We start from the raw sequence: 27,888 nt of genomic DNA on the forward strand, positions 1-27,888 counted from the left end.
TGTCACCTAGTGGAGGAAAGAGAAAGGTCAAAATGCGGTTTGGGGATTTTTTTTCATACTTGAACATCCGAGAAGCGAGGCAAGCGAGGGGACGCTGAACACTATTTGGGGCACACATGCTCTGGTGTTGACACGGACACCTAAAGAACAGGGAAAACTCATGTTGAGCTTTTGGGGTCAGCCTATTGACTAGAACAGTCTGTGAGCTATACCACACCCTCATGGGCCAGTTTGGCTTCACCAGTGTATGGGTCGGATGGGCCAACAAGGACAGGAGGTTTCCCTTTCTAAACAGAGATTGTCACATTATATCACTGCTTAGTACATCTGTACTGTTCAACACCGCACTCACCGACTGAATGCCGCTCGGGATGTTGTAATTAATCTCTATAGTTCCACATTTCGGAAATCCCGGCAGAGACCCTGCATTAACATGGTGTACCATAGTCCCATCGGGCTGGTTTCCAGTAACCGTTCCGTACGAGGCACCACATATCGGGCAGACGGGCTTATGGGCCATGGCTTTCTGCAGACAGTCAGGGCAAAACTCATGCTTACATTTAAGAGCTTTTTTCTCCTTCATGTCGTCCAGACAAATAGGACATTTATTATCCTGATCATCGGCCCTCGTATCCTTGTATGCTGTACGGCTGGTACCAGAGAAACGCTGTCCTGGCCGGGGACGGGTCGTCTGAATGCAGGCAAAACAAGACAGGAACAAAACATCACATTCACCAATAAAACTATTTGCATCATAAGAAAGCAGCCCTGGATTCTGTGTTATTAAGTCTTTTTGGGCACGGGTCATTGGGTAGACCCAAATTAAGTCGGCATGCATTGGATCGACCACAGAAGGTCAACAGGCCTTAAGCAAACACCTGATATAGGTCAACATGGGTAAGGTTGACAGGGTCGAAAGGTTGACACAATCATTAGGTTGACAATGGGAAGGTCTACAGTAAAAAAAAGACATGAGTTAATCACGTTCCCCCCCCCCCCCCCCGAAGGTTGACACAGTCGACAGACACCATCTAAGTGTACCACTGCTCGACACACTATTCTATTTTCCCACCACGCCATAGTGGACGGTAGGGCATGAAATACCGCCTATCGGCACATGTAGGCTCACAAAAATTGCGAAAAACTAATGTCGACATTGACACCTGTCGACCCTAATAGGGTCGACCTAATAACCATATTCCATCTTTTCTAAGTAAAACATTTTTTTGTTACCAGCGCTGCCATCTGTGCCAACCCAAAAATAAACATTCAGTGGCCACCGACAGCACCAACACCTCTAGCTATTCATTTTGGCAGTTGCAGGAAGCCGCTCTCCTTCTATACGGCCCTCACTACTGTTTCCGGGGGTTGGGAATGGGATCCTGGCATCACAATAGACCTAGGGTAAGTATGCTAACCTTCTACCCTCCTTCCCAGCAGCCTGACCCTAACCCCCCCGCAGCCTAACCCTAACCTCCCCTCCTGCAGCCTAACCCTAACCTCCCTTCCTGCAACCTGACCCTAACTACCCCTCCCGCAGCCTAACCCTAACCTCCCCTCAGCCTGACCTTAACCACCCCTCCCGCAGCCTGACCTTAACCTCCCCTCCCCGCAGCCTGACCCTAAACTCCCCTCCCCTCCCCGCAACCTAACCCTAACCTCCCCTCCCGCAGCCTAACCTACCATTCTGCAGCCCAACCTTCTACTCCCACCTCACCCTAACCTCCCCGCCCCACAGTCTGACACAAACCTCCCCTCCCGCAACCTAACCCTAACCTCCCCTCCCACAGCCTAACCCTAACCTCCCATCCTGCAGCCTAACTCTAACCTCCCCTTCCGCAGCCTAACCCTAACCCCCCCATCCCGCAGCCTAACCCTCCTCGCAGCCTATGCCTAACCTCCCCTCCCTGCACCCTAACCTCCCCTCCTGCAGCCTTACCCTAACCTCCCCTCCCGCAGCCTAACCCAAACCACCCGCAACCTATGCCTAACCCTAACCTCCCCTACCGCAGCCCAACCTTCTACTCCCACCAAACCCTAACCCCCCCATCCCGCAGCCTGGCCCTAACCTCCCCTCCTGCAGCCTAACCCTAACCTCCCCTCCCGCAGCCTAACCCTAACCTCCCCTCCTGCAGCCTAACCCTAACCTCCCCTCCTGCAGCCTAACACTAACAACCCCTCCCGCAGTCTAACCCTAACCTCCCCTCCTGCAGCCTAACCCTAACCTCCCCTCCTGCAGCCTAACCCTAACCTCCCCTCCTGCAGCATAACCCTAACCTCCCCTCCTGCAGCCTAACACTAACAACCCCTCCCGCAGTCTAACCCCAACCTCCCCTCCTGCAGCCTAACACTAACAACCCCTCCCGCAGTCTAACCCTAACCTCCCCTCCTGCAGCCTAACCCTAACCTCCCCTCCTGCAGCCTAACCCTAACCTCCCCTCCTGCAGCATAACCCTAACCTCCCCTCCTGCAGCCTAACACTAACAACCCCTCCCGCAGTCTAACCCTAACCTCCCACAGCCTAATAATAACCTCTCCTCCCGCAGCCTAACCCTAAACTCCCCATCCCGGAGCCTGACCCTAACCTCCCCCTCCTGCAGCCTAACCCTCCCCCTCCCGCAGCCTGACCCTAACCTCCACCTCCCGCAGCCTAACCTCCCACAGCCTAACCCTAACCTCCCCTCCCACAGCCTGATCCTAACCTCCCCAACCCGTAGCTTAACCCTAATCTCCCCGCAGTCTAACACTATCCTCCCACAGCCTAACCCTATCCTCCCCACAGCCTAACCCTAACCTCCCCTCCCACAGCCTGATCCTAACCTCCCCAACCCGTAGCTTAACCCTAATCTCCCCGCAGTCTAACACTATCCTCCCACAGCCTAATCCTAACCTCCCCCCCCCCCCCCGCAGCCTAACCCTAACCTCCCCTCCCTGCAGCCTAAGCCTAACCTCCCACAGTCTAACCCTAACCTCCCCTCCCGCAGTCTAACCCTAACCTCTTCTACCTGCAGCCTCACCGTAACCTCTCCTCCTGCAGCCTAACTCTAACCTCTTCTCCTGCAGCCTAAACTCCCCTCCCGCAGCCTGACCCTAACCTCCCCTCCCTGCAGCCTAACCCTAACCTCCCCTCCCCGCAGCCTAACCCTAACCTCCCCGCAGTCTAACCCTAACATCCCCTCCACGCAGCCTAACACTAACATCCCCTCCACGCAGCCTAACCCTAACCTCCCACAGCCTAACCCTAACCTGCCCTCCAGCAGCCTAACCCTAACCTGCCCTCCAGCAGCCTACCCTAAGCTCCCCTCCCACAGCCTAAACCCTAAACCACCCCCTCCCGCAGCCTAACCCTAACCTCTCCTCCTGCAGCCTAACCTTCCCTCCTGCAGCCTAACCCTAATATATAGTACATGGGGGAGGGGCCCTAAACTGCACACCCTGGACACATGAGGTGCTACCTGCTGAGACCTGTACTGCAGCAAGTAGGAGGAGGAGTTTGCAGGTGCACACTAAATATAAATGCTAGACCTTTTGATATCTTTGCTATATTGCATTTGAGGTTATTAGCATAAGGATGGCCATTATTATGGGCTTGTCCACCGCATCCAGGTTACCTCAATAGGACAAGTCCCTAACACTACTCTGAGACAGGTCCAGGGCACAGGACCCCCCAGGCCAGCCCAGCAGAGCCACCCCATGGCATCACATTAGTGTGAAATTGAAGGGATAGTAAAAGGGATAGGGTAAATTATATGTGATAAGACTTACCTAAGTAAGAGGTAATAATAAATGTGAAGGGTGCTACATATATACTAAACAAACTAAAGGGGTGATGGAAAGTGTACGATATGATGCCATTGAGCAGCCCAGCAACAGCAGCCCAAAGAGCCCTGCGCCCCAAACACAGTCCCACAGACTAACACTCAGCATATATGTACAGTAGGACTTACCCTCATAGTGCCAAGCTGAGGTGTGCAGTCTTGAATGTTGGGACTCCAACCTAATTAAAAACAATCTGGGACAGGTGGGTGGGGTGCTAGTTAAGGAGGAAGGCGTCTCTAGTTCCTTCCAGTGTGTATGAATACACAATATATAGTACATGGGGGAGGGGCCCTAAACTGCACACCCTGGACATATAACCCTAACTCCTCCCTGCAGCCTAACCTCCCTTCCCGCATCCTAACCCTAACCTCCCCTCCTACAGCCTAACCCTAACCTCCCCCTCCTGTAGCCTAACCCTAACCTCTCCTCCTGCAGCCTAACCTCCCTTCCCGCATCCTAACCCTAACCTCCCCTCCTACAGCCTAACCCTAACTTCCCCCTCCTGTAGCCTAACCCTAACCTCTCCTCCTGCAGCCTAACCCTCCCCTCCCGCAGCCTAACCCTAACCTCCCCTCCTACAGCCTAACCCTAACCTCCCCCTCCAGCAGCCCAACCCTAACCTCCGGCAGCCTAACCCTAACCTCCCCCTCCTGTAGCCTAACCCTAACTCCTCCCTGCAGCCTAACCTCCCTTCCCGCATCCTAACCCTAACCTCACACTGCCTAAGCTCCCCCTCCCACAGCCTAACCTTAACATCCCCTCCCCGCAGCCTAACCCTAACCTCTCATCCGCCTAACCTCCCTCTCCGCAGCCTAACCCTAACCTCTCCTCCCGCAGCCTGACCCTAACCTCCCATCCCGCAGCCTGACCCTAACCTCCCATCCCGCAGCCTGACCCTAGCTTTCCCTCCTGCAGCCTGACCCTAACCTCCCCCTCCTGCAGCCTAACTCTCCCCCTCCCGCAGCCTAACCCTAACCTCCCCCTCCTGCAGCCTAACCCTAACCTTCCATCCCCGCAGCGTAACCCTAACCTCTCCTGCCGCAGCCTAACCCTAACCTCTCCTACCGCAGCCTAACCCTAACCTCTCCTGCCGCTGCCTAACCCTAACCTCTCCTCCCGCAGCCTAACCCTAATCTCCCCTCCCGCAGCCTAACCCCCCCTCCCGCAGCCTAAACCTAACCGCCCCTCCTGCAGTCTAACCCTAGCCTCCCCTCCTGCAGCCTAACCCTAACCTCCCCTCCCGCAGCCTAACCCTCCCCTCCCACAGCCTAACCCTAAACTCCCCACAGCCTAACCCTAACCTCCCCTCCGCCTAACCCTAACCTCCCCTCCGCCTAACCCTAACTTTCCCTCCCCTCCGCCTAACCCTAACCTCCCCTCCGCCTAACCCTAACCTCCCCTCCGCCTAACCCTAACCTCCCCTCCGCCTAACCTTCCCTCCCCGCAGCCTAACCCTAACCTCTCCTACAGCAGCCTAACCCTAACCTCTCCTGCCGCAGCCTAACCCCCCTCCCGCAGCCTAAACCTAACCGCCCCTCCTGCTGTCTAACAGTAGCCTCCCCTCCTGCAGCCTAACCCTAACCTCCTGCAGCCTAACCTCCCCTCCTGCAGCCTAACCCTAACCTCCCCTCCCGCAGCCTAACCCTCCCCTCCCCAAAGCCTAACCTCCCCTCCCCACAGCCTAACCCTAACCTCCCCGCAGCCTAACCCTAACCTTCCCTCCCCGCAGCCTAACCCTAACCTTCCCTCCCCGCAGCCTAACCCTAACCGTCCCTCCCCGCAGCCTAACCCTAACCTTTCCTGCCAAAGCCTAACCCTAACCTCTCCTGCCGCAGCCTAACCCTAACCTCTCCTGCCGCAGCCTAACCCTAACCTCCCCGTCCCGCAGCCTAACCCTAACCTCCCCCTCCCGCAGCCTAACCCTAGCCATCCCCTCCTGTAGCCTAACCCTCACCTTCCACAAGCTTAGCCCAACCATAACCCTCCTTGAGGCAGCCTAAAACTCCCTCCCTGCAGCCTAACCCTAACCTTCCCTCCCCGCAGCCTAACCCTAACCTTCCCTCCCGGCAGCCTAACCCTAACCTCTCCTGCCACAGCCTAACCCTAACCTCCCCTCCCGCAGCCTAACCCTAACCTCCTCTCCCGCAGCCTAACCTCCCCTCACATAGCCTGACCCTAACCTTCCCCTCCCACAGCCTAACCTCCCCTCCCACAGCCTGATCCTAACTTCCCCTCCCGCAGCCTAACCCTCCCCTCCTGCAGCCTAACCCTCCCCTCCCGCAGCCTAACGTCCCCTCCCCGCAGCCTAACCCTAACCTCCCCTCCCCGCAGCCTAACCCTAACCTCCCCTCTGCCTAACCTTCCCTCCCCGCAGCCTAACCCTAACCTCTCCTACAGCAGCCTAACCCTAACCTCTCCTGCCACAGCCTAACCTTAATCTCCCCTCCCGCAGCCTAACCCCCCTCCCGCAGCCTAAACCTAACCGCCCCTCCTGCTGCCTAACCCTAACCTCCCCTCCCGCAGCCTAACCCTCCCCTCCCCAAAGCCTAACCTCCCCTCCCCACAGCCTAACCCTAACCTCCCCGCAGCCTAACCCTAACCTTCCCTCCCCGCAGCCTAACCCTAACCTTCCCTCCCCGCAGCCTAACCCTAACCGTCCCTCCCCGCAGCCTAACCCTAACCTCTCCTGCCAAAGCCTAACCCTAACCTCTCCTGCCGCAGCCTAACCCTAACCTCTCCTGCCGCAGCCTAACCCTAACCTCCCCGTCCCGCAGCCTAACCCTAATCTCCCCTCCCGCAGCCTAACCCTAGCCATCCCCTCCTGTAGCCTAACCCTCACCTTCCACAAGCTTAGCCCAACCATAACCCTCCTTCAGGCAGCCTAAAACTCCCTCCCTGCAGCCTAACCCTAACCTTCCCTCCCCTCCCCGCAGCCTAACCCTAACCTTCCCTCCCGGCAGCCTAACCCTAACCTCTCCTGCCACAGCCTAACCCTAACCTCCCCTCCCGCAGCCTAACCCTAACCTCCTCTCCCGCAGCCTAACCTCCCCTCACATAGCCTGACCCTAACCTTCCCCTCCCGCAGCCTAACCTCCCCTCCCACAGCCTGATCCTAACTTTCCCTCCCGCAGCCTAACCCTCCCCTCCCGCAGCCTAACCCTCCCCTCCCGCAGCCTAATCTCCCCTCCCCGCAGCCTAACCCTAACCTCCCCTCCCCACAGACTAACCCTAAACTCCCCACAGCCTAACCCTAACCTCCCCTCAGCCTAACCCTAACCTCCCCTTTGCCTAACCCTAACCTCCGCCTAACCCTAACCTTCCCTCCCTGCAGCCTAACCCTAACCTTCCCTCCCCGCAGCCTAACCCTGACCTCTCCTGCCGCAGCCTAACCCTAACCTCTCCTGGCCGCTGCCTAACCCTAACCTCCCCTCCCGCAGCCTAACCCTAATCTCCCCTCCCGCAGCCTAACCCTAACCTCCCCTCCCGCAGCCTAAACCTAACCGCCCCTCCTGCAGTCTAACCCTACCCTCTCCTCGGCCAGCCTAACCATAACCTCCCCTCCCGCAGTCTAACCCTAACCTCCTCTCCCACAGCCTAACCCTAACCTCCCCTCCCGCAGCCTAACCCTAACATCCCCTCCTGCAGCCTAACCCTAACCTCCCCTCCCGCAGCCTAACCCTCCCCTCCCGCAGCCTAACCCTAAGATCCCCTCCCCACAGCCTAACCCTAACCTCCCCTCCCCTCCGCCTATCCCTAACCTCCCCTCCGCCTAACCCTAACCTCCCCTCCGCCTAACCCTAACCTCCCCTCCGCCTAACCTCCCCGCAGCCTAACCCTAACCTCTCCTGCCGCAGCCTCACCCTAACCTCTCCTGCCGCAGCCTAACCCTAACCTCTCCTACCGCAGCCTAACCCTAATCTCCCCTCCCGCAGCCTAACCCCCCCCTCCCGCAGCCTAAACCTAACCGCCCCGCCTGCAGTCTAACCCTAGCCTCCCCTCCTGCAGCGTAACCCTAACCTCCTGCAGCCTAACCTCCCCTCCTGCAGCCTAATCCTAACCTCCCCTCCCGCAGCCTAACCCTCCCCTCCCCACAGCCTAACCCTAACCTCCCCTCCCCACAGCCTAACCCTAACCTCCCCTCCCCGCAGCCTAACTCTAAGCTTTCCTCCCCGCAGCCTAACCCTAACCTTCCCTCCCTGCAGCCTAACCCTAACCTTCCCTCCCCGCAGCCTAACCCTAACCTTCCCTCCCCGCAGCCTAACCCTAACCTTCCCTCCCCGCAGCCTAACTCTAACCTTACGTCCCTGCAGCCTAACCCTAACCTCTCCTGCCGCAGCCTAACCCTAACCTCTCCTGCCGCAGCCTAACCCTAACCTCCCCCTCCCGCAGCCTAACCCTAACCTCCCCCTCCCGTAGCCTAACCCTAGCCATCCCCTCCTGTAGCCTAACCCTCACCTTCCACAAGCTTAGCCCAACCATAACCCTCCTTCAGGCAGCCTAAAACTCCCTCCCTGCAGCCTAACCTTAACCTTCCCTCCCCTCCCCGCAGCCTAACCCTAACCTTAGGTCCCTGCAGCCCAACCCTAACCTCTCCTGCCGCAGCCTAACCCTAACCTCTCCTGCCACAGCCTAACCCTATCCTCCCCTCCCGCAGCCTAACCCTAACCTCCTCTCCCGCAGCCTAACCTCCCCTTCTGCAGCCTAACCCTAACCTCCCCTCACATAGCCTGACCCTAAGCTTCCCCTCCCGCAGCCTAACCTCCCCTCCCACAGCCTAATCCTAACTTCCCCTCCCGCAGCCTAACCCTCCCCTCCCACAGCCTAACCTCCCCTCCCCGCAGCCTAACCCTAACCTCCCCTCCCCACAGCCTAACCTCCCCTCCTCTCCGCCTAACCCTAACCTCCCCTCAGCCTAACCTCCCCTCCACTCCGCCTAACCCTAACCTCCGCCTAACCTTCCCTCCCTGCAGCCTAACCCTAACCTTCCCTCCCCGCAGCCTAACCCTAACCTCTCCTGCCGCAGCCTAACCCTAACCTCTCCTGCCGCAGCCTAACCCTAACCTCCCCTCCCGCAGCCTAACCCTAATCTCCCCTCCCGCAGCCTAAATCTAACCGCCCCTCCTGCAGTCTAACCCTAGCCTCCCCTCGGCCAGTCTAACCATAACCTCCCCTCCTGCAGTCTAACCCTAGCCTCCCCTCCTGCAGCCTAGTCCTAACCTCCCCTCCTGCAGCCTAGCCCTAACCTCCCCTCCTGCAGCCTAACCCTAACCTCCCCTCCCGCAGCCTAACCCTCCCCTCCCGCAGCCTAACCCTAACCTCCCCTCCCCACAGCCTAACCCTAACCTCCCCGCAGCCTAACCCTAACCTCCCCTCCCCTCCGCCTATCCCTAACCTGCCCTCCGCCTATCCCTAACCTCCCCTCCCCGCAGCCTAACCCTAACCTCCCCACTCAGCCTAACCCTAACCTTCCCTCCCCGCAGCCTAACCCTAACCTTCCCTCCCCGCAGCCTAACCCTAAAGCAGCCCATACACGCTGCTTTGTGGGCGTGCTGTACTAGCACGGATCACATTGCATTGCATGTGCATCCGTTGTGCATGCCATGCGATGCAATGTGATGAAACCTAAGTACAAAAAGTATGTGCTTGCACATACTTTTTGTACTTAGATTTCATCACATTGCATCGCATGCACAACGGATGCACATGCAATGCAATGCAATGTGATCCGTGCTAGTACAGCACGGAAAGCACGCCCACAAAGCAGCGTGTATGGGCTGCTTAACCTCTCCTGCCACAGCCTAACCCTAACCTCCCCCCGCAGCCTAACCCTAACCTCCCCCCCGCAGCCTAACCCTAACCTCTCCTGCCGCAGCTTAACCCTAACCTCTCCTGCCGCAGCCTAACCCTAACCTCTCCTGCCACAGCCTAACCCTAACCTCTCCTGCCGCAGCCTAACCCTAACCTCCCCCTCCCGCAGCCTAACCATAACCATCCCCTCCTGTAGCCTAACCCTCTCCTCCCACAACCTCACTTTAACCTATCCTCCCTCAGCCCAACCTTCCTTCCCGCAGCCTAACCCTCTCCTCCCTCAGCCTAACCCCAACACTGCCCTCTCACAACCTCAACCTAACTTCCCTTTCCACAGCCTAATCCTAACAGTCCACTACTGGCGGCTGACATGTCTAGGTCAACAGGCTGACATACAATATGGGTTACAAGGTCAAAAGGTCCACATAGCAATGATTGACACATGAAAAAGGTCAAAATGCGGTTTGGGGATTTTTTTTCATACTTGAATATCCGAGAAGCGAGGCAAGCGAGGGGACGCTGAACACTATTTGGGGCACACATGCTCTGGTGTTGACACGGACACCTAAAGAACAGGGAAAACTCATGTTGAGCTTTTGGGGTCAGCCTATTGACTAGAACAGTCTGTGAGCTATACCACACCCTCATGGGCCAGTTTGGCTTCACCAGTGTATGGGTCGGATGTGCCAACAAGGACAGGAGGTTTCCCTTTCTAAACAGAGACTGTCACATTACAGTATATCCATGCTTAGTACATTTGTACTGTTCAACACCGCACTCACCGTCTGAATGCCGCTCGGGATGTTGTAATTAATCTCTATAGTTCCACATTTCGGAAATCCCGGCAGAGACCCTGCATTAACATGGTGTACCATAGTCCCATCGGGCTGGTTTCCAGTAACCGTTCCGTACGAGGCACCACATATCGGGCAGACGGGCTTATGGGCCATGGCTTTCTGCAGACAGTCAGGGCAAAACTCATGCTTACATTTAAGAGCTTTTTTCTCCTTCATGTCGTCCAGACAAATAGGACATTTATTATCCTGATCATCGGCCCTCGTATCCTTGTAGGCTGTATGGCTGGTACCAGAGAAACGCTGTCCTGGCCGGGGACGGGTCGTCTGAATGCAGGCAAAACAAGACCGGAACAAAACATCACACATTCACCAATAAAACTATTTGCATCATAAGAAAGCAGCCCTGGATTCTGTGTTATTAAGTCTTTTTGGGCACGGGTCATTGGGTAGACCCAAATTAAGTCGGCATGCATTGGATCGACCACAGAAGGTCAACAGGCCTTAAGCAAACACCTGATATAGGTCAACATGGGTAAGGTTGACAGGGTCGAAAGGTTGACACAATCATTAGGTTGACAATGTGAAGGTCTACAGTAAAAAAAAAGACATGAGTTAATCACGTTCCCCCCCTCCCCCCCCCCCCCCGAAGGTTGACACAGTCGACAGACACCATCTAAGTGTACCACTGCTCGACACACTATTCTATTTTCCCACCACGCCATAGTGGACGGTAGGGCATGAAATACCGCCTATCGGCACATGTAGGCTCACAAAAATTGCGAAAAACTAATGTCGACATTGACACCTGTCGACCCTAATAGGGTCGACCTAATAACCATATTCCATCTTTTCTAAGTAAAACATTTTTTTGTTACCAGCGCTGCCATCTGTGCCAACCCAAAAATAAACATTCAGTGGCCACCGACAGCACCAACACCTCTAGCTATTCATTTTGGCAGTTGCAGGAAGCCGCTCTCCTTCTATACGGCCCTCACTACTGTTTCCGGGGGTTGGGAATGGGATCCTGGCATCACAATAGACCTAGGGTAAGTATGCTAACCTTCTACCCTCCTTCCCAGCAGCCTGACCCTAACCCCCCCGCAGCCTAACCCTAACCTCCCCTCCTGCAGCCTAACCCTAACCTCCCCAACCCGTAGCTTAACCCTAATCTCCCCGCAGTCTAACACTATAATCCCACAGCCTAACCTCCCCCTAACCTCCCCTCCCGTAGCCTAACCATAACCTCCCCCTCCCTCATTCAAACCCAAATATACCCTCCCCGCAGCCTAACCCAAACCTCCCTTCCTGCAACCTGACCCTAACTACCCCTCCCGCAGCCTAACCCTAACCTCCCCTCAGCCTGACCTTAACCACCCCTCCCCGCAGCCTGACCTTAACCTCCCCTCCCCGCAGCCTGACCCTAAACTCCCCTCCCCGCAACCTATGCCTAACCTCCCCTCCCGCAGCCTAACCCTAACCTCCCCTCCCGCAGCCTAACCTACCATTCTGCAGCCCAACCTTCTACTCCCACCTCACCCTAACCTCCCCTCCCTGCAGCCTAACCCTAACCTCCCCTCCCACAGCCTAACCCTAACCTCCCCTCCCACAGCCTAACCCTAACCTCCCATCCTGCAGCCTAACTCTAACCTCCCCTCCCGCAGCCTAACCCTAACCCCCCCATCCCGCAGCCTAACCCTCCCCGCAGCCTATGCCTAACCTCCCCTCCCTGCACCCTAACCTCCCCTCCTGCAGCCTTACACTAACCTCCCCTCCCGCAGCCTAACCCAAACCACCCGCAACCTATGCCTAACCCTAACCTCCCCTACCGCAGCCCAACCTTCTACTCCCACCAAACCCTAACCCCCCCATCCCGCAGCCTGGCCCTAACCTCCCCTCCTGCAGCCTAACCCTAACCTCCCCTCCCACAGCCTAACCCTAACCTCCCCTCCTGCAGCCTAACCCTAACCTCCCCTCCTGCAGCCTAACACTAACAACCCCTCCCGCAGTCTAACCCTAACCTCCCCTCCTGCAGCCTAACCCTAACCTCAACTCCTGCAGCCTAACCCTAACCTCCCCTCCTGCAGCATAACCCTAACCTCCCCTCCTGCAGCCTAACACTAACAACCCCTCCCGCAGTCTAACCCTAACCTCCCACAGCCTAACCCTAACCTCTCCTCCCGCAGCCTAACTCTAAACTCCCCATCCCGGAGCCTGACCCTAACCTCCCCCTCCTGCAGCCTAACCCTCCCCCTCCCGCAGCCTGACCCTAACCTCCACCTCCCGCAGCCTAACCTCCCACAGCCTAACCCTAACCTCCCCTCCCACAGCCTGATCCTAACCTCCCCAACCCGTAGCTTAACCCTAATCTCCCCGCAGTCTAACACTATCCTCCCACAGCCTAATCCTAACCTCCCCCCCGCAGCCTAACCCTAACCTCCCCTCTCTGCAGCCTAAGCCTAACCTCCCACAGTCTAACCCTAACCTCCCCTCCCGCAGTCTAACCCTAACCTCTTCTACCTGCAGCCTCACCGTAACCTCTCCTCCTGCAGCCTAACTCTAACCTCTCCTCCTGCAGCCTAACTCTAACCTCTTCTCCTGCAGCCTAAACTCCCCTCCCGCAGCCTGACCCTAACCTCCCCTCCCTGCAGCCTAACCCTAACCTCCCCTCCCCGCAGCCTAACCCTAACCTCCCCGCAGTCTAACCCTAACATCCCCTCCACGCAGCCTAACCCTAACATCCCCTCCACACAGCCTAACACTAACATCCCCTCCACGCAGCCTAACCCTAACCTCCCACAGCCTAACCCTAACCTGCCCTCCAGCAGCCTAACCCTAACCTGCCCTCCAGCAGCCTACCCTAAGCTCCCCTCCCACAGCCTAAACCCTAACCCACCCCCTCCCGCAGCCTAACCCTAACCTCTCCTCCTGCAGCCTAACCTTCCCTCCTGCAGCCTAACCCTAACTCCTGCAGCCTAACCCTAATATATAGTACATGGGGGAGGGGCCCTAAACTGCACACCCTGGACACATGAGGTGCTACCTGCTGAGACCTGTACTGCAGCAAGTAGAAGGAGGAGTTTGCAGGTGCACACTAAATATAAATGCTAGACCTTTTGATATCTTTGCTATATTGCATTTGAGGTTATTAGCATAATGATGGCCATTATTATGGGCTTGTCCACCGCATCCAGGTTACCTCAATAGGACAAGTCCCTAACACTACTCTGAGACAGGTCCAGGGCACAGGACCCCACCAGGCCAGCCCAGCAGAGCCACCCCATGGCATCACATTAGTGTGAAATTGAAGGGATAGTAAAAGGGATAGGGTAAATTATATGTGATAAGACTTACCTAAGTAAGAGGTAATAATAAATGTGAAGGGTGCTACATATATACTAAACAAACTAAAGGGGTGATGGAAAGTGTACGATATGATGCCATTGAGCAGCCCTGCAACAGCAGCCCAAAGAGCCCTGCGCCCCAAACACAGTCCCACAGACTAACACTCAGCATATATGTACAGTAGGACTTACCCTCATAGTGCCAAGCTGAGGTGTGCAGTCTTGAATGTTGGGACTCCAACCTAATTAAAAACAATCTGGGACAGGTGGGTGGGGTGCTAGTTAAGGAGGAAGGTGTCTCTAGTTCCTTCCAGTGTGTATGAATACACAATATATAGTACATGGGGGAGGGGCCCTAAACTGCACACCCTGGACATATAACCCTAACTCCTCCCTGCAGCCTAACCTCCCTTCCCGCATCCTAACCCTAACCTCCCCTCCTACAGCCTAACCCTAACCTCCCCCTCCTGTAGCCTAACCCTAACCTCTCCTCCTGCAGCCTAACCTCCCTTCCCGCATCCTAACCCTAACCTCCCCTCCTACAGCCTAACCCTAACCTCCCCCTCCTGTAGCCTAACCCTAACCTCTCCTCCTGCAGCCTAACCCTCCCCTCCCGCAGCCTAACCCTAACCTCCCCTCCTACAGCCTAACCCTAACCTCCCCCTCCAGCAGCCCAACCCTAACCTCCGGCAGCCTAACCCTAACCTCCCCCTCCTGTAGCCTAACCCTAACTCCTCCCTGCAGCCTAACCTCTCCTCCTGCAGCCTAACCTCCCTTCCCGCATCCTTACCCTAACCTCCCACTGCCTAAGCTCCCCCTCCCACAGCCTAACCCTAACATCCCCTCCCCGCAGCCTAACCCTAACCTCTCATCCGCCTAACCTCCCTCTCCGCAGCCTAACCCTAACCTCTCCTCCCGCAGCCTGACCCTAACCTCTCATCCCGCAGCCTGACCCTAACCTCCCATCCCGCAGCCTGACCCTAGCTTTCCCTCCTGCAGCCTGACCCTAACCTCCCCCTCCTGCAGCCTAACTCTCCCCCTCCTGCAGCCTAACCCTAACCTCCCCCTCCTGCAGCCTGACCCTAACCTCCCCCGCCTGCAGCCTAACTCTCCCCCTCCCGCAGCCTAACCCTAACCTCTTCTCCTTGCAGCCTAACCTCCCGCAGTCTAACCCTAACCTCTTCTACCTGCAGCCTCACTGTAACCTAACCCATGTATGTGACAGGGGCAATGACATATGTCATGGAAAAAAAACAGGTGTGCCCAGGCATTTTCAGGGAGGAACAAGAAAAAAAAACAATATAAACTGCGCTATAATGGAATTAATATTTTAATAAAAAAATAATTAAAACATACATAGATATAATTATACCTTTTCTACGCTAAAACACAATTACTAATCACTGACAGAAAATGTGCACAGTAATATTTTAAAGAGTCGATGACCAAAAAAGAATGAATGGCCAGGATTATCAAAACAAGATGTTAGTAAATAAAGATAGCAAGCTTGTGGGTATTTCGCAAACAGCTGTTAGTTTTCATGCAGCTTTTAGATAGGGTTTAGAAATGAGGCTTATTAGCCTAGGGTTTTGAAGTTAGGCTTTTATAGTGCAGGCACTTGAAAAGATATATATTGAAGCAGTTTTTAGCAAGTTTATAGGGTGCAAGCATTTGGAGGGGATATAATTACCACATCTTTCAGGCAATGTTAAATTATTTTCTCTTTATTGAAGATTTTGTATCCAAAAGATAGTGAACCAATACATTTGGTGAGATAAATTGGCTCTTGATTCCTTAATGGATTTAGCAATCCCACTTTAGCATATAAGGGTCCACACTTGGTCAGGTTGTGGGTTCTTGGCTCCCAATTCCTTGTTGGGTTTACACTCCCACTTCTCCTTGTCAGGGTCAGCCCACAGTAGAGAGAGCCAAGTGGTAAGAACTGGTACCAGATAGTGCTATGGCTTACGCGTTTCCCCGCCTAGTAGGACTTCAGCGGCTTCCTCAGAGACAGTGTCCCTAGCGCACAGCCCCACATTTTCTCTTGTCTTTTTTAAATTTTCAGGGAGGGTCTATGATGCCAGCTTTAGTTTTTACACAGTGGAAAAACCATTTCATGGCGAATGGATTTGCAGCTAGTCTCCAATTGGCAATCTCTTTCCAAGCCATTTGCGAACTTGCATATGGCGTTATTTCACTCTGGGCGGCAGCTATTTGATTGCACGGCACTGCTAATTCGTCCATCAGCAATCAGCCCTGAATAACCCCGATTGTCTTTAGTTTTGTCCCTCTATGGTGGTAGCCATTTTCACAATGCTCTGCTCCTGCACTTCCCTCTTTGTTTGTCGGGAGGCTTGCCACCTAGCAACAGCTGGTGGGTTATGGTGTAAGCCTCCCGACATACGCTGGAATGGTATAGTGAAATAAAATTTTCACTTACCTTACCACAGCCAGGGGAGTAGGGAGCTTAGCTGCTGATGCATGACATGTGCACAGGCAGTGCACATATACTGCAGGTCATGCAGGTGCACTCTAGTCACATGCACCTGCTGTATATAAGGCTAAGCCCCACCCCCTGAGGTCAGATTTTTCCTCAGCGCTGAAGGATGGAGGAAGCTGTGTCTGTGTCTGCTACAGACAGACTAATAAAATCCCCATCCTTCAGCAAAACAGACGGCCCTCCAAACATTACATGGCTGTGGCTGCTTATACCTCCTCTTCCTCTCAGAATGAGGTATTGATAGCGTTATTTAAACCCCCCTTATATTTGAATATATGTTTATATATCATTATGTTTAATCATTTAAGATTACATAGCTTTTACAAATCCATTTAGTCTGGAAAACGTTTGACCTCTGTAACTGTTTCTGCTGGGTTTGTGAAACTGAGCTTAGAGGAAGTAACGAGCTAAGAGCTCAAAGGAAATGGCCGACCACAAACTGTATGGAAGAGGAAGTGTGTCCAGATGCTATGGCCTCGTGGTTTGAGAAAGCAGAATAGATCCCTTAGAGCAGCTTCCTTTGAGACAGTAAACAGTTTAGTGGAATTTTCCAGACAACTCAGCATTAGGGTGTCACAAGATAGCTTAAATCCCACCCCAGTGATACAAGATGGACGACAAACGTGCTTACGCTTGTTACGCAGATCATGGTCTGAACCTAACTTTGGATTTTAAATCCTCCCCATTGGGGAGGATCATATATGAATATGTATGAATTTCTCCTTAAGACCCAACCTCTAAAGGGAAGGGCATGATTGTGTATTCCTATAAAGATGTATGCTTTGCCATTAAAAACTTTAGAGTATTAGAGGAAATAGACCATACTTGTCTTGTGTCATTACTCTTTTACTCTCCTGAATCGATTCAGCAACTGGTGCCAAGGGGTGACTGACAATAAATCGAAGGTCATTATTACGATCCATCATCTGGGGGCGAGCCCGGGATTGATACTTTAAAGGAGAGATCTAATGGTACTCGCTCTTCGCTGGAAGATACAAGCAGTCTCTGACTAAAACTAAAAAGAAATAACTGATTGATTTTTTAATCGTGTTTACTCAACTCAGACACTGTTTGTATCATAGCTAGCACCTTTTATTAGAGCACAATTATACATTTCTGTCTCCTTATAAAACAATCAAAAAAGAAACCCGATTTATTCAGATCACACATTTAACAATGCATTGTATGTTGTAATAATCCTTTGTGACATTGCAAATGTTTGTTATACTGTTCTGTCTAAAGTAAATGTTGAGTGAATGATTGGCTACAACGGTTACCTTCACGGAACCAGCATGAAAGATTACACCCTGCAGTATCACTTCGGTTAACGCTGTAGAAGGAAATCTGTAAAAATGTTTTGTGTTGTCTGACTGTCTGGTAAATATTAAGGTGAATAAGGTTCAGTGTCATCTAAAATTTCATGCTAAGTTGTACTGTGTGTACACAGTGTTACATTGAACCCATTAGGACACAGCTCTTATGGAATAGTGCTCTCTATGACCTATGTCACCACGTGGAACTTGTGCAGAGTGTAAGAGCAGTATAATCTTATGGTATGATATAAAAAAAGATTATCATAGGGAACCAAAATTAATTGCAGTAACAAAACCAACAGAGTTTAAAGCCACAATTGATGTACAGAAAGACCAGATCAGACAAACTGTTCTAGTATTGGGTTGTCATCTAGAAATAGAGGTTCTTCAGAACCTAGTTGACAAACCCTATCCCTGGTTTTTTAATTGGGTACCAATAAACAGGTGCAGTCTCCCAATCATATGTCCAAACAGTTTCTTAGAGATATCAGAACTTCCGGAGGGTGAAATATTATGGATCTTTCTGGATGAGAATTCAGATTATATTTTTAGGGAAAGGAATAGATAGTGGCGAAGGTGGATCAATAAACAAAAGAGATTTGCACATTCACATTGATGGTTTTATTCCATGTCACACCCTAGACACCCAGAACGCGGTACCTGTTTAGAGTGTAAATGTAGTGTTATATTGTGGTTTGACAATCACAATAGAGACGACTTCTGGCCAAAATTAACAGCTGTAATCAGGGAACCTACACAATTTAGATCTAGTGTCCAAGTTTCACAGGACCACAAAATAGTTGAGTTTGTAGTAATTTTGGGTTGTCACTTAGAACCAGAGGTTATTGAAAAATATATCGGTCACACATATCCTTTTTGTGTAGATGATATACCATTAAATCTTTATACTCATCCAGTTATATGTCCTTGTACCATTATTCAAATCTCTAACCTTGCACAAGGAGAACAATTATTAGAGACATTAGATTGTACAAGGAACATTCTTTATAGGGACCAAGTAAGGAGGTGGAGAAAATATCTGAAAAGTCACAAGAGCCATAGAGTCAGAGCAAACCCAAGCCAGTGATACAGTTTTACTTCATTGCACACAGACATATCCCGTCTCACCGCAGGTGGATAAGGCCACGCCCTTGAACGGTTGTTTCAATGGGAGGGAACGGGAGTAAGAATATGGAACGTTCCCCTTTAGAAATAGTTGCATTGAAGGAAGGAAAAAAGGGAATCAGGAAAATTAGTACAATCCTGAGACGGGCCAATTTTCCCGAACAAGGGATCTTGGATTCTCAGGCCTGGCAGAGATTCCTAATTACAGATACATGCTGGTTGAGAGATAAGGGTTTCTTAGATACGGCAAACATATGGCTCACCGTCTCACAAGAGTTAGAAGATGAACAAAGGAAAAAACAAGATTTATTGTTGGATAGCCCACCACCATATCATTTACCCAGACCACAAGCAGCACCTCTGGCAAATCAAGCAGTAGGACAGGGACTAGAATTAGAAGTAGTAAATTATGATATAAATATTGCACCAACAGCCCCAGTAACTACACCCTCGATTACAAGTTTAGTTTCAGATAGAGCCACAGCAAGCACAGTTACTCCAGGGACAAGAAAGAAAACAATGTACCCAATTCCAGATTTAAAAACACTTAAAATAGCTCAGGACTATCCACAAAGGAAATGTACGTACTGTCAGTTTTGTGTACCTGAAGGGGATACATCGTGCCCGAGCTGTGGCAATTGGGTAGAAGCCTCAGCTCCACCCTGTGATCCAGATACCAGTGCAAGATCCCTTAAGAGGTTAGCTGGACATAATACAAGTCCTAGAAGAAATTCACTACCAGAAAATAGGTTACGTACTAAGCCAGAAAGGTATGGTGATCTGGTGCCCAGCAATACCCCCAGTCTATATACAGTTGCCATGAATAGTTTCCCAGGGGACTACATGCCACAAAAAGATCACCCGTTATACCCAGTACGTGTAACCTATCATCCCATGACTGATGCACAGGGTGTGACAACTCTAGTACCCAGGCAGAACTATAAACCCTGGTTTGCGTCAGATCAAATGAAAGTAGTAAATGACTTACCTGACATTAGGAAGAATCCACTTGAATATGATAAAAAAATCCAGCAAGCCATTACTGTGTACAGACCATGCTGGATAGATTTAGAACAGGTCATTAGAGCTACTGCTGGCACTGGAGAATACAATTTAATTCTTAACATACCTGACAATGCAACCGGTGATGGTTTGCCAGTCTTGGTAGTTGTCCCTGATGATAAATATACCACAGAGAGCGGAATCATGCTGGGAAACAGAGTAAAACACAGATGCCATACACTAGCAGCACAAGCCCCAGCAGAACCAGATATCATGCAGAAACAAATGTCAAAGACTATTATGACAAAGTCATTACCAGACAAGAGAATGAAGGCTATCCAATGACCACGGCTGCTAATCAGAGACTGTTTAAAACAAAATTTCTAAATGGGTTACGTCCTGACTTAAAGAATCAGCTACTTCAGATCCGACCAGAAGCTAATTTCATGGAATCAAGTGCTTTATTACAGGTGTTGGAGGGTCTTCAAGAAGTTGACAGACAAAGACAGGAAAGAAAGAACAACAGGGCACCAGTTTTCAATGTCAATATTGTCCAGCCCTGGGATAACAGAGACACCAATAAAGGTCCAAAGACAGGCACTAGACCAGTAAGGGTGGTGCAGCATGACGCTCAGGGCAATGATGTCACAGGCAAGTGCTTTTGGTGTAAAGGGGTGGGGCATGTCAAAAAGGATTGTAGGAAATACCAAAGATGGCTGCAAGGCAAGAATTTGACAGATGGCCTACCCTATAAGAAACAAGCATGACAATTCCAGACCTCCAAAGGCGTGGCAGCATTTCATCTCGAAGAAAAAGCAAACTCTCCAAAAGGTACTGTTTCTCTCACTCTCCCCACAGGACACAAACTTGAATGCCTCATTGATACAGGTGCCAGCCTTACCGTCCTAAGAGAAGAGGAAGTACCAAGTCAGCTATTATCCGGAAGTATTGTACAAGGTACAGGACTGGGCGGAAAGCCACTCCCACTTCAAAAGAGTAAGCCAACCTCTTTACTTATCAATGATGAATGCACGCCCATACCCATTGAATTTCTCACTTCCTCTACATGTCCTGTTAACCTGTTGGGTGCTGACATTCTGCAACTCATGCAAGCCTCAATTGAATATACCAAAGATGGCCTGAAATACAAGTCCAATATCTCACAAAACTACTTACCACAAATAGAGGCAGCTGTGTATTTGTTTCTCTCCCAGTCTTCTTCCACAGACTCTGCTGATGCTATACTACCTGACTGGGTTACCTCTCAAGTACCTGACAGGCTGTGGTCAAAGGGAAAAATGTATACTGGCAAGCTTAATGTGCAGCCCGTCCAACTGCAACTAAAGCCAGGAACAGTTCCAGTATCTGTGAAGCAATATCCACTGACCCCTGATCAAAGAACTGCTATCACCAAGCAACTACAAGCTTATCTACAGTCTGGTATCCTGGTCCAATGTAGATCCCCATGGTCGACTCCCCTTTTTCCTGTGAGGAAACGGAACATCACCGGTTCTGATGAGGTCCAATACAGAATGGTGCATGATCTAAGAGAAGTTAACAAGAGACTGTTGATAAACTGCCCCATTGTACCTAATCCGCACACCTTACTCAATCAGATCCCACCTTCTGGGGCCTGGTTCACAGTAATCGACCTTGCTAACGCATATTTTTCAGTACCTATCACCAAAGACTCACAAGAACTGTTAGCTTTTACACATGATGGCAAGCAATACTGCTGGACACGATTACCCCAAGGGGGCGCCAGTAGCCCCAGTGATTATACTGAAGCCATGTCACTGGTTCTCCAGGCTTGGAGACCCCTCTACCCAGAAGACACCCAGCTTATCCAATATGTTGATGACCTCCTGTTAACCACAACAACTCAGGCCAAATGCCAGCAGGAAACAGCGTCCCTACTCAAGTTTCTGGAAGAGCAAGACTGCAGGGCTTCGAAAGACAAATTACAGCTCTGCAAACAGAAAGTCATATTCCTGGGCCATTGCATTTCTCAAGGCATCAGACACCTGACAGAAGATAGAAAGAAGCTCATCCTGCAAGCCAAGGTACCAAAGACTGTTAAACAAATCAGGTCATTCCTAGGCCTGGTTGGCTACTGCAGGGACTGGATTCCTCTTGCATCCGTTTATATGCAAACCTTGTATGATGCCACAAAGAAAGAATGTCCATGCCCGTCAGAGGAAGAAATGTCTCAAGCGGTGCAGCAACTAAAGGCAGCCATAGCTTCTTCACCAGCTCTAGGCCTTCCAGACTATTCAAAACCCTTTTCTCTCTATTGTCATGAGGAAAGAGGACATGCACTGGGAGTCCTTACACAGCTACATGGGACAAAACAAAGACCTCTTGCCTATTACTCCAGCAAACTTGATAATATCATTCAAGGATCACCCACGTGTATCAGAGCGGTTGCATCTGCAGCAGTATTGAAAGACAAATGTACAGACATTGTTCTAAATCATGAACTGATCATACAAGTACCACATGCTGTTACTGAGATCTTACAACAAGCAAGAACCAAACACCTCTCAGCAGCCAGACTCACCAAATATGAAGTCTCCCTATTGAGTGCAACCAATGTAACAATAAAGAGGTGCACAACTCTTAACCCGGCAACGCTACTGCCAGCTCTGTTGCAGGAACAAGTGTGTGAACCTACAGATTCAAAAGCGGGGAGATTAGGGGGACAAGCACCTTCTACAAACACACCTTTATCTACAGCAGGCCAGAGAATGGAAGTAGATTCAGAGGAAGAAAATGAAGGTGATGAAACAGAGGGTGAGGAGGGAAATACTCATACTGAAACTTTTTCCCATGACTGTCTTGCTTTAATGGAACAAGAGACTCAGACATTACCACATGTCCAGGATACCCCCATACCCAATGCACATTATGAACTGTATGTTGATGGGTCCAGATACTATGAGGATGGCACACCCTACACCGGATATGCCGTCACTACCGACACTGAAGTAGTAACATCTGGAGCCCTACCAGCACACCTATCAGCACAAGCAGCTGAACTTGTGGCCTTACTAAGGCATTGGAACATGCGGAGAACACAACAGCAAACATTTATACAGATTCTAGATACAGCTGGGGAGTAACGATGGACTACGGGTTGATCTGGAAAAGCAGAGACTTTAAAACAGTCACAGGCAAACAGATACAGCACGCTGACCTCATAAAGAAACTTTTCCAAGCATTGATGAAGCCACACAAAGTTGCCATTATCAAGATTCAAGCACATACAAAGAATCAAACAAAAGAAACAAGAGGAAACAACTTTGCAGATGCAGAAGCCAAAAGAGCAGCCAAATCCCAGTCAGTAAAACAAAGAAACTACATGGTTGTGACAGAAACAGAAACACAACACATGGCCAGTATGCAGGAATTGAAGAAATTTCAAGAACAAGCAGGAACAATGGAAAAGGCAGAATGGCAAAAGAAAGGAGCAACAGAAGATGAAGAAACAGGGTTCTGGAAAAATGACCAGGTGTTATGCCTACCAAGAGTATTATACCCAGCCATGTGTCAAGTCGCTCATGGACAAACACATCTCGGAAGAGATCAAATGACTGCCATTACTAAAGAAAGATGGATCGCTCCAGGGTTCCAAGCGGCAGCAGCACTTCATACACAAGCATGTTGGATCTGTGGAACAAACAACCCAGGGATAAGAGTAAAAACTCCACAAGGGGCAATACCAAAGGCAACAGCGCCTTTTCAGAGACTCCAGATTGACTATATCCAGATGCCTAAGTGTGGGGCCTATGAGTACATATTGGTAGTGGTAGATATTCTGTCAAAATGGGCCGAGGCTTTCGCTGTGGCAAAGGCCACAGCAAGGAACACAGCAAAAAAGATCCTCTCAGAGATTGTCTGTAGATACGGTGTCCCAGACGTCATTGAATCAGATAGGGGCACACACTTTACAGGTGAAGTTATGACACACATAATGGAAGATTTAGGCATACAACAGGCCTTTCACACAGCCTACAGACCTCAGGCGAGTGCACTCGTTGAACGCACTAACTATACTTTGAAATCCAAGGTAACAACAGCAATGAAAGATACAGGTAAAATATGGGTGGAGTGTCTGCCATTAGCATTGTTTAGCATGAGGACCACACCTCATTAAAAGTCAGGATATTCCCCATATGAAATATTGTTTGGTAGCAAGCCAAAAATAGGGTGTTATTATCCGCAAGAACTTGTGCATAAACATGCTGATTTAACGAGTTATGTAAAAGAACTGGCCGAGAGACTAACTCAACTTCATATTGCAGCCTATGCTTCACTTCCAGACTAGACAGCAGAGAACAACCCTCATCATCTCCAACCAGGAGACTGGGTTTATGTGAAAAAACACGTGAGAAGATCACTTGAGCCCAGATACGACGGCCCATTTCAAGTCCTGCTGACCACCCCAACATCTGTGAAGCTGAAAGACAAAGTATCTTGGATCCACGCCTCGCACTGCAAGAAATTGAAAGTTACGTTTGATAATGCAGTTTGCTAGGATGTTATTAGGGCCCAAACCAGATAGGGGTCTATGGGGATGTATTATGTGTCTTGCAGTCACAACAGTGGCAGTAATTGTTGCACGCCGCCGTCCGGGTATCCCTGCACCTGGACGGACGGCGAGTGCAGCGTCATCTGACGCTGCGGGGGACGTTGCCGGGCAGCGTCCCAAGCCTCACTCTGAGGCTAAGCGTCGGGGAGTTGCTAGGCAACGTCCCCGAGCTTCCCCCCGGTGGCCAGGGACGCGCGCGCCTGACGTCAGTCAGGCGGCGCAAAATTTAAATAAATAGCCGGCGTCTGCTGGGCACAGACGCCGGTTATAGCTTTATGCACTTGTTGCTAATTGCTTCTACTCTCCGGTCCCCTGGGTCCTTGGTCCCAGTCTTCCTGGCTGCAGATCTCCAGTGCAGCCCGCCTGGTCTCCCAGCCTGTCAGCTGTGTTTGCCTGTGGATCCCTTGATTCCAGTACTTCACCGGACTCCTCTGCTGTATTCCATCCTCAGCCTGTGAGCCTGCAGCGGACCCACTGTCTCCATCTTCCGTGGGTCACGTAAGTGCTCCAGTGGAGCTCCGGTCTTTTTCTTCTTTGGTTCTCTGGCCCTCCGTGGCTAAGCCCCTCCGTGGGACTATCCTTGGTTATCTTCTTTGGTATTCTTGTCCCCGTCTTTTGTATGTGTTCCCTGGCCCCCGTCTGTCATTAGTGTTCTGTTTAGGCAGGAGTGTCACCGTTCTTCCAGATCCTTGCTTTGGGAGTCACGGTCCCTTCTGAGTATTCTTGGGGACTCCCTTCTATCCGCTGGTGTCTGCGACTAGGTCGCACTCCCCGTCTTGGCCAGGTGCCGGCAGTTAGGGGCCAGTTTCCAGTTAGGTCCTTTAGTCAGCTTATCCTCTTGAGTGTTCCCCGTGGCGATCGCTTACCCCTTGTCACCACATAAGACCTGGCTGCATCGGGGTCGGAGCGGGCTTAACTCGCTCCTTCGAACGCGGCGGCCACAGGTGAAGCCTAGCTCCGCAGGGGTTTGCCATCTGCCTCGGGGACTCAACAGAGAGAGTGTAGGACCCGCTGTGGCCGTCCTAACCGGCGGTCCCGGCTGTGGGCTCACGCCTTATTATCTTGCCGTCTGGAACCCGTATTGTCCCTGGTGCCCAGGCCAGGGCAACGTAACAGTAATATGGTTGGTTATAGTGATTCTTCAGTATGGTAGTGATACAGTTCCTGCAATACCCACCTTAACCCTGCAGCCCACCCCCAAATGGGACAGAAGGGCGATCACAAGTAAAGGTGGGGATTCACAGTATCTATCAAGTATGCCCCAGGCCTACTCGGCACTACAGGCTCATTATCCATCAGGAAAAAAATTAAAATCAAGAGATAGCTGGGTCCGTTCGCATCCCCCTCTTAATGCAAGATCTAGGCGTTGGCTAGGGGTCCCACTAACCATAAAAGAATCACATAATATTTTGGCGAAAAAAAGGGACAACAAGCTCACTTTAACACGCCAGAAACGGGAAGTAGTAAACCCCAATCATGAATGCAAATATTTGCCACCCATTTCAAGGTGTATTTGTGAGTATTGTGGACATCCACCAGAAGAAGTATGTAGTAAATGGTGTAAGGCCCCTAGTGGACTAAACCAAAACATGTTTTTGCAATTGCATGATTTGATAGGAAATGCCCTTAACACCACAAACTGTTGGGTCTGCTCTCATGGTCCCACCTCAGCAGGAGGAGGAGAGTGGACATTTGTCCCCATCACATTTGAAGAATGGGCATAGTTTGAAGATAACCGCACAGATGGTGTCCCATTCAGGGTATCAGTAGGCCAATATATCCACAAGAAACCCCCTAGGTTGCTAGCACATTTAGTTGCCCCAAATGTATCTTTCTGCATTGAATTTAGGAAAAGACGAAGAGAAAGTATACTTGACCAGGGTAAATATTATTTTCCGTCAAACACCTATCTGGGAACATTTTATCCATGCGCTAAGGCCCCTTTCCGAGTTGGTGATGCCCAATATATTAAGAAACCAGGAGTACCCCCATTCCCCATATTTCTGACACCACATAAGGGGGAGCCAAAAAGAACGATAATGGTAAACATTGGAGTATGGCCAGGGCCGGGATTTCCTAGCTGGATGAATGAGACAGGAAGCAGTCCCATCCAGTTTGTAGTAAATGGTACAGTAGCAGCTAAAGGACTGGAAAACCTAAGAAGTATGTGGGATGCCATACCCCCAATTCTCCCAAAACACTTGTATTTTTTGTGTGGCAAATATGCCTACAAGTGGCTTACCTTTGGCGACTATGGGAATTGCACCCTAGGACGCATAGTACCTACAGCACGACCAATAGATCATGAGGATCTGAAAGAAATGATCAGAAGCCAGAAAGGCCAGGTAGGAAAGCATAGTCCAATACACAGAGCCACAAGGGAGGTTAAAAAGGAGCAGGAAAAAATGCAAAAAAATTAAACTACACACCCTGGCATGAGAGAATGGGATTTTTGGACCTATTTGGGTCAAAATCATACTATAGAATTGAATCACTTGCAGAACTATTAGATAACATCACTGAAATATATGATAGTACGTTTAGATATGTAGGAAAGGAAATTCAGGAAATTAAAAAAGAGCAATTACAATCCAGAATCATTATTGATTATTTAACGGCACAGACAGGAGGCTATTGTATGACTTTATATACAGACAGGACAATTGTGCTGTACATTTATTACCAATGAAACAGACAATGCTCAAGAGACAATAGAAAGACATGTGCAAGAGGTAGAAGAAGAAAAACGGATTTATGCCAACAAACATAACACCCCTGACACCCTAGGAGGTGACTGGGGCTGGTTGTCCTGGTTGAATCCAGCCACCTGGTTCTCAGGAATCAGTGGATGGGTTATAGGAATTCTCATGTTCGCCCTGAAAATTATAGGATTAGGTATATTTGCTTATATTGCCTTCAGAATATTAATGTGTGCTTTTTCTGTTTGTCAGAAAAGATGTCAGTCTGATGTAACTTCAGCCAGGTTCAAGAAACTCACAGCTGCGAAGATACAGAAAGCAGAAAATCAGTCTGTTCCGATGGATGTGAGAGAACGGTGAACAACCTCCTAAGCTGGACGCAAGAAGTGCAGATGGCTTCAGGAAAATATCCACTAGAACCATCCGATTAGACTGATACTTTGCATATTATAGGTAGTCTGTATTGTAAGATGTCCGACCAGTGTGAGCTTTCTCATGAGCTTCCTTTATAGCATATATACAGCTTTTTGCATATTCATATCCATAATATATATATTGGTGATTGTAAAGGATTATTAAATTGATTGTGATATCATTTACAAAATGGGGGAATGATAGTGTTATTTAACCCCCCCCTTATATTTGAATATATGTTTATAAATCATTATGTTTAATCATTTAAGATTACATAGCTTTTACAAATCCATTTAGTCTGGAAAACATTTGACCTCTGTAACTGTTTCTGCTGGGTTTGTGAAACTGTGCTTAGAGGAAGTAACAAGCTAAGAGCTCAAAGGAAATGGCCGACCACAAACTGTATGGAAGAGGAAGTGTGTCCAGATGCTATGGCCTCGTGGTTTGAGAAAGCAGAATAGATCCCTTAGAGCAGCTTC

The 27,888-nt window shown here is 50.6% G+C and overlaps 1 protein-coding gene across 4 annotated transcripts in view; it reads right to left on the minus strand.

Annotated features, from left to right (window-relative positions):
• Positions 1-286: 286 nt before the first annotated feature.
• The window catches only part of PARP14 (poly(ADP-ribose) polymerase family member 14), a 90,251-nt gene continuing 62,649 nt past the window's right edge, over positions 287-27,888 (minus strand). For 3 of the 4 annotated variants that reach the window (XM_083154314.1, XM_083154315.1, XM_083154313.1), the window contains 2 exons: positions 10,410-10,748; positions 287-691 (listed from right to left, as the gene is read on the minus strand). In XM_083154314.1, the coding sequence (XP_083010440.1) occupies positions 302-691; positions 10,410-10,748 (729 nt within the window). In that variant the 3' untranslated portion in view covers positions 287-301. The remainder of the gene's footprint in view (positions 692-10,409; positions 10,749-27,888) is intronic. The other variant, XM_083154316.1, reaches the window with a different exon arrangement.

The sequence above is a fragment of the Crinia signifera genome, chromosome 7 (assembly GCF_055691185.1).
Source record: "Crinia signifera chromosome 7, ASM5569118v1, whole genome shotgun sequence".
Taxonomy (NCBI): Eukaryota; Metazoa; Chordata; class Amphibia; order Anura; family Myobatrachidae; genus Crinia; species Crinia signifera.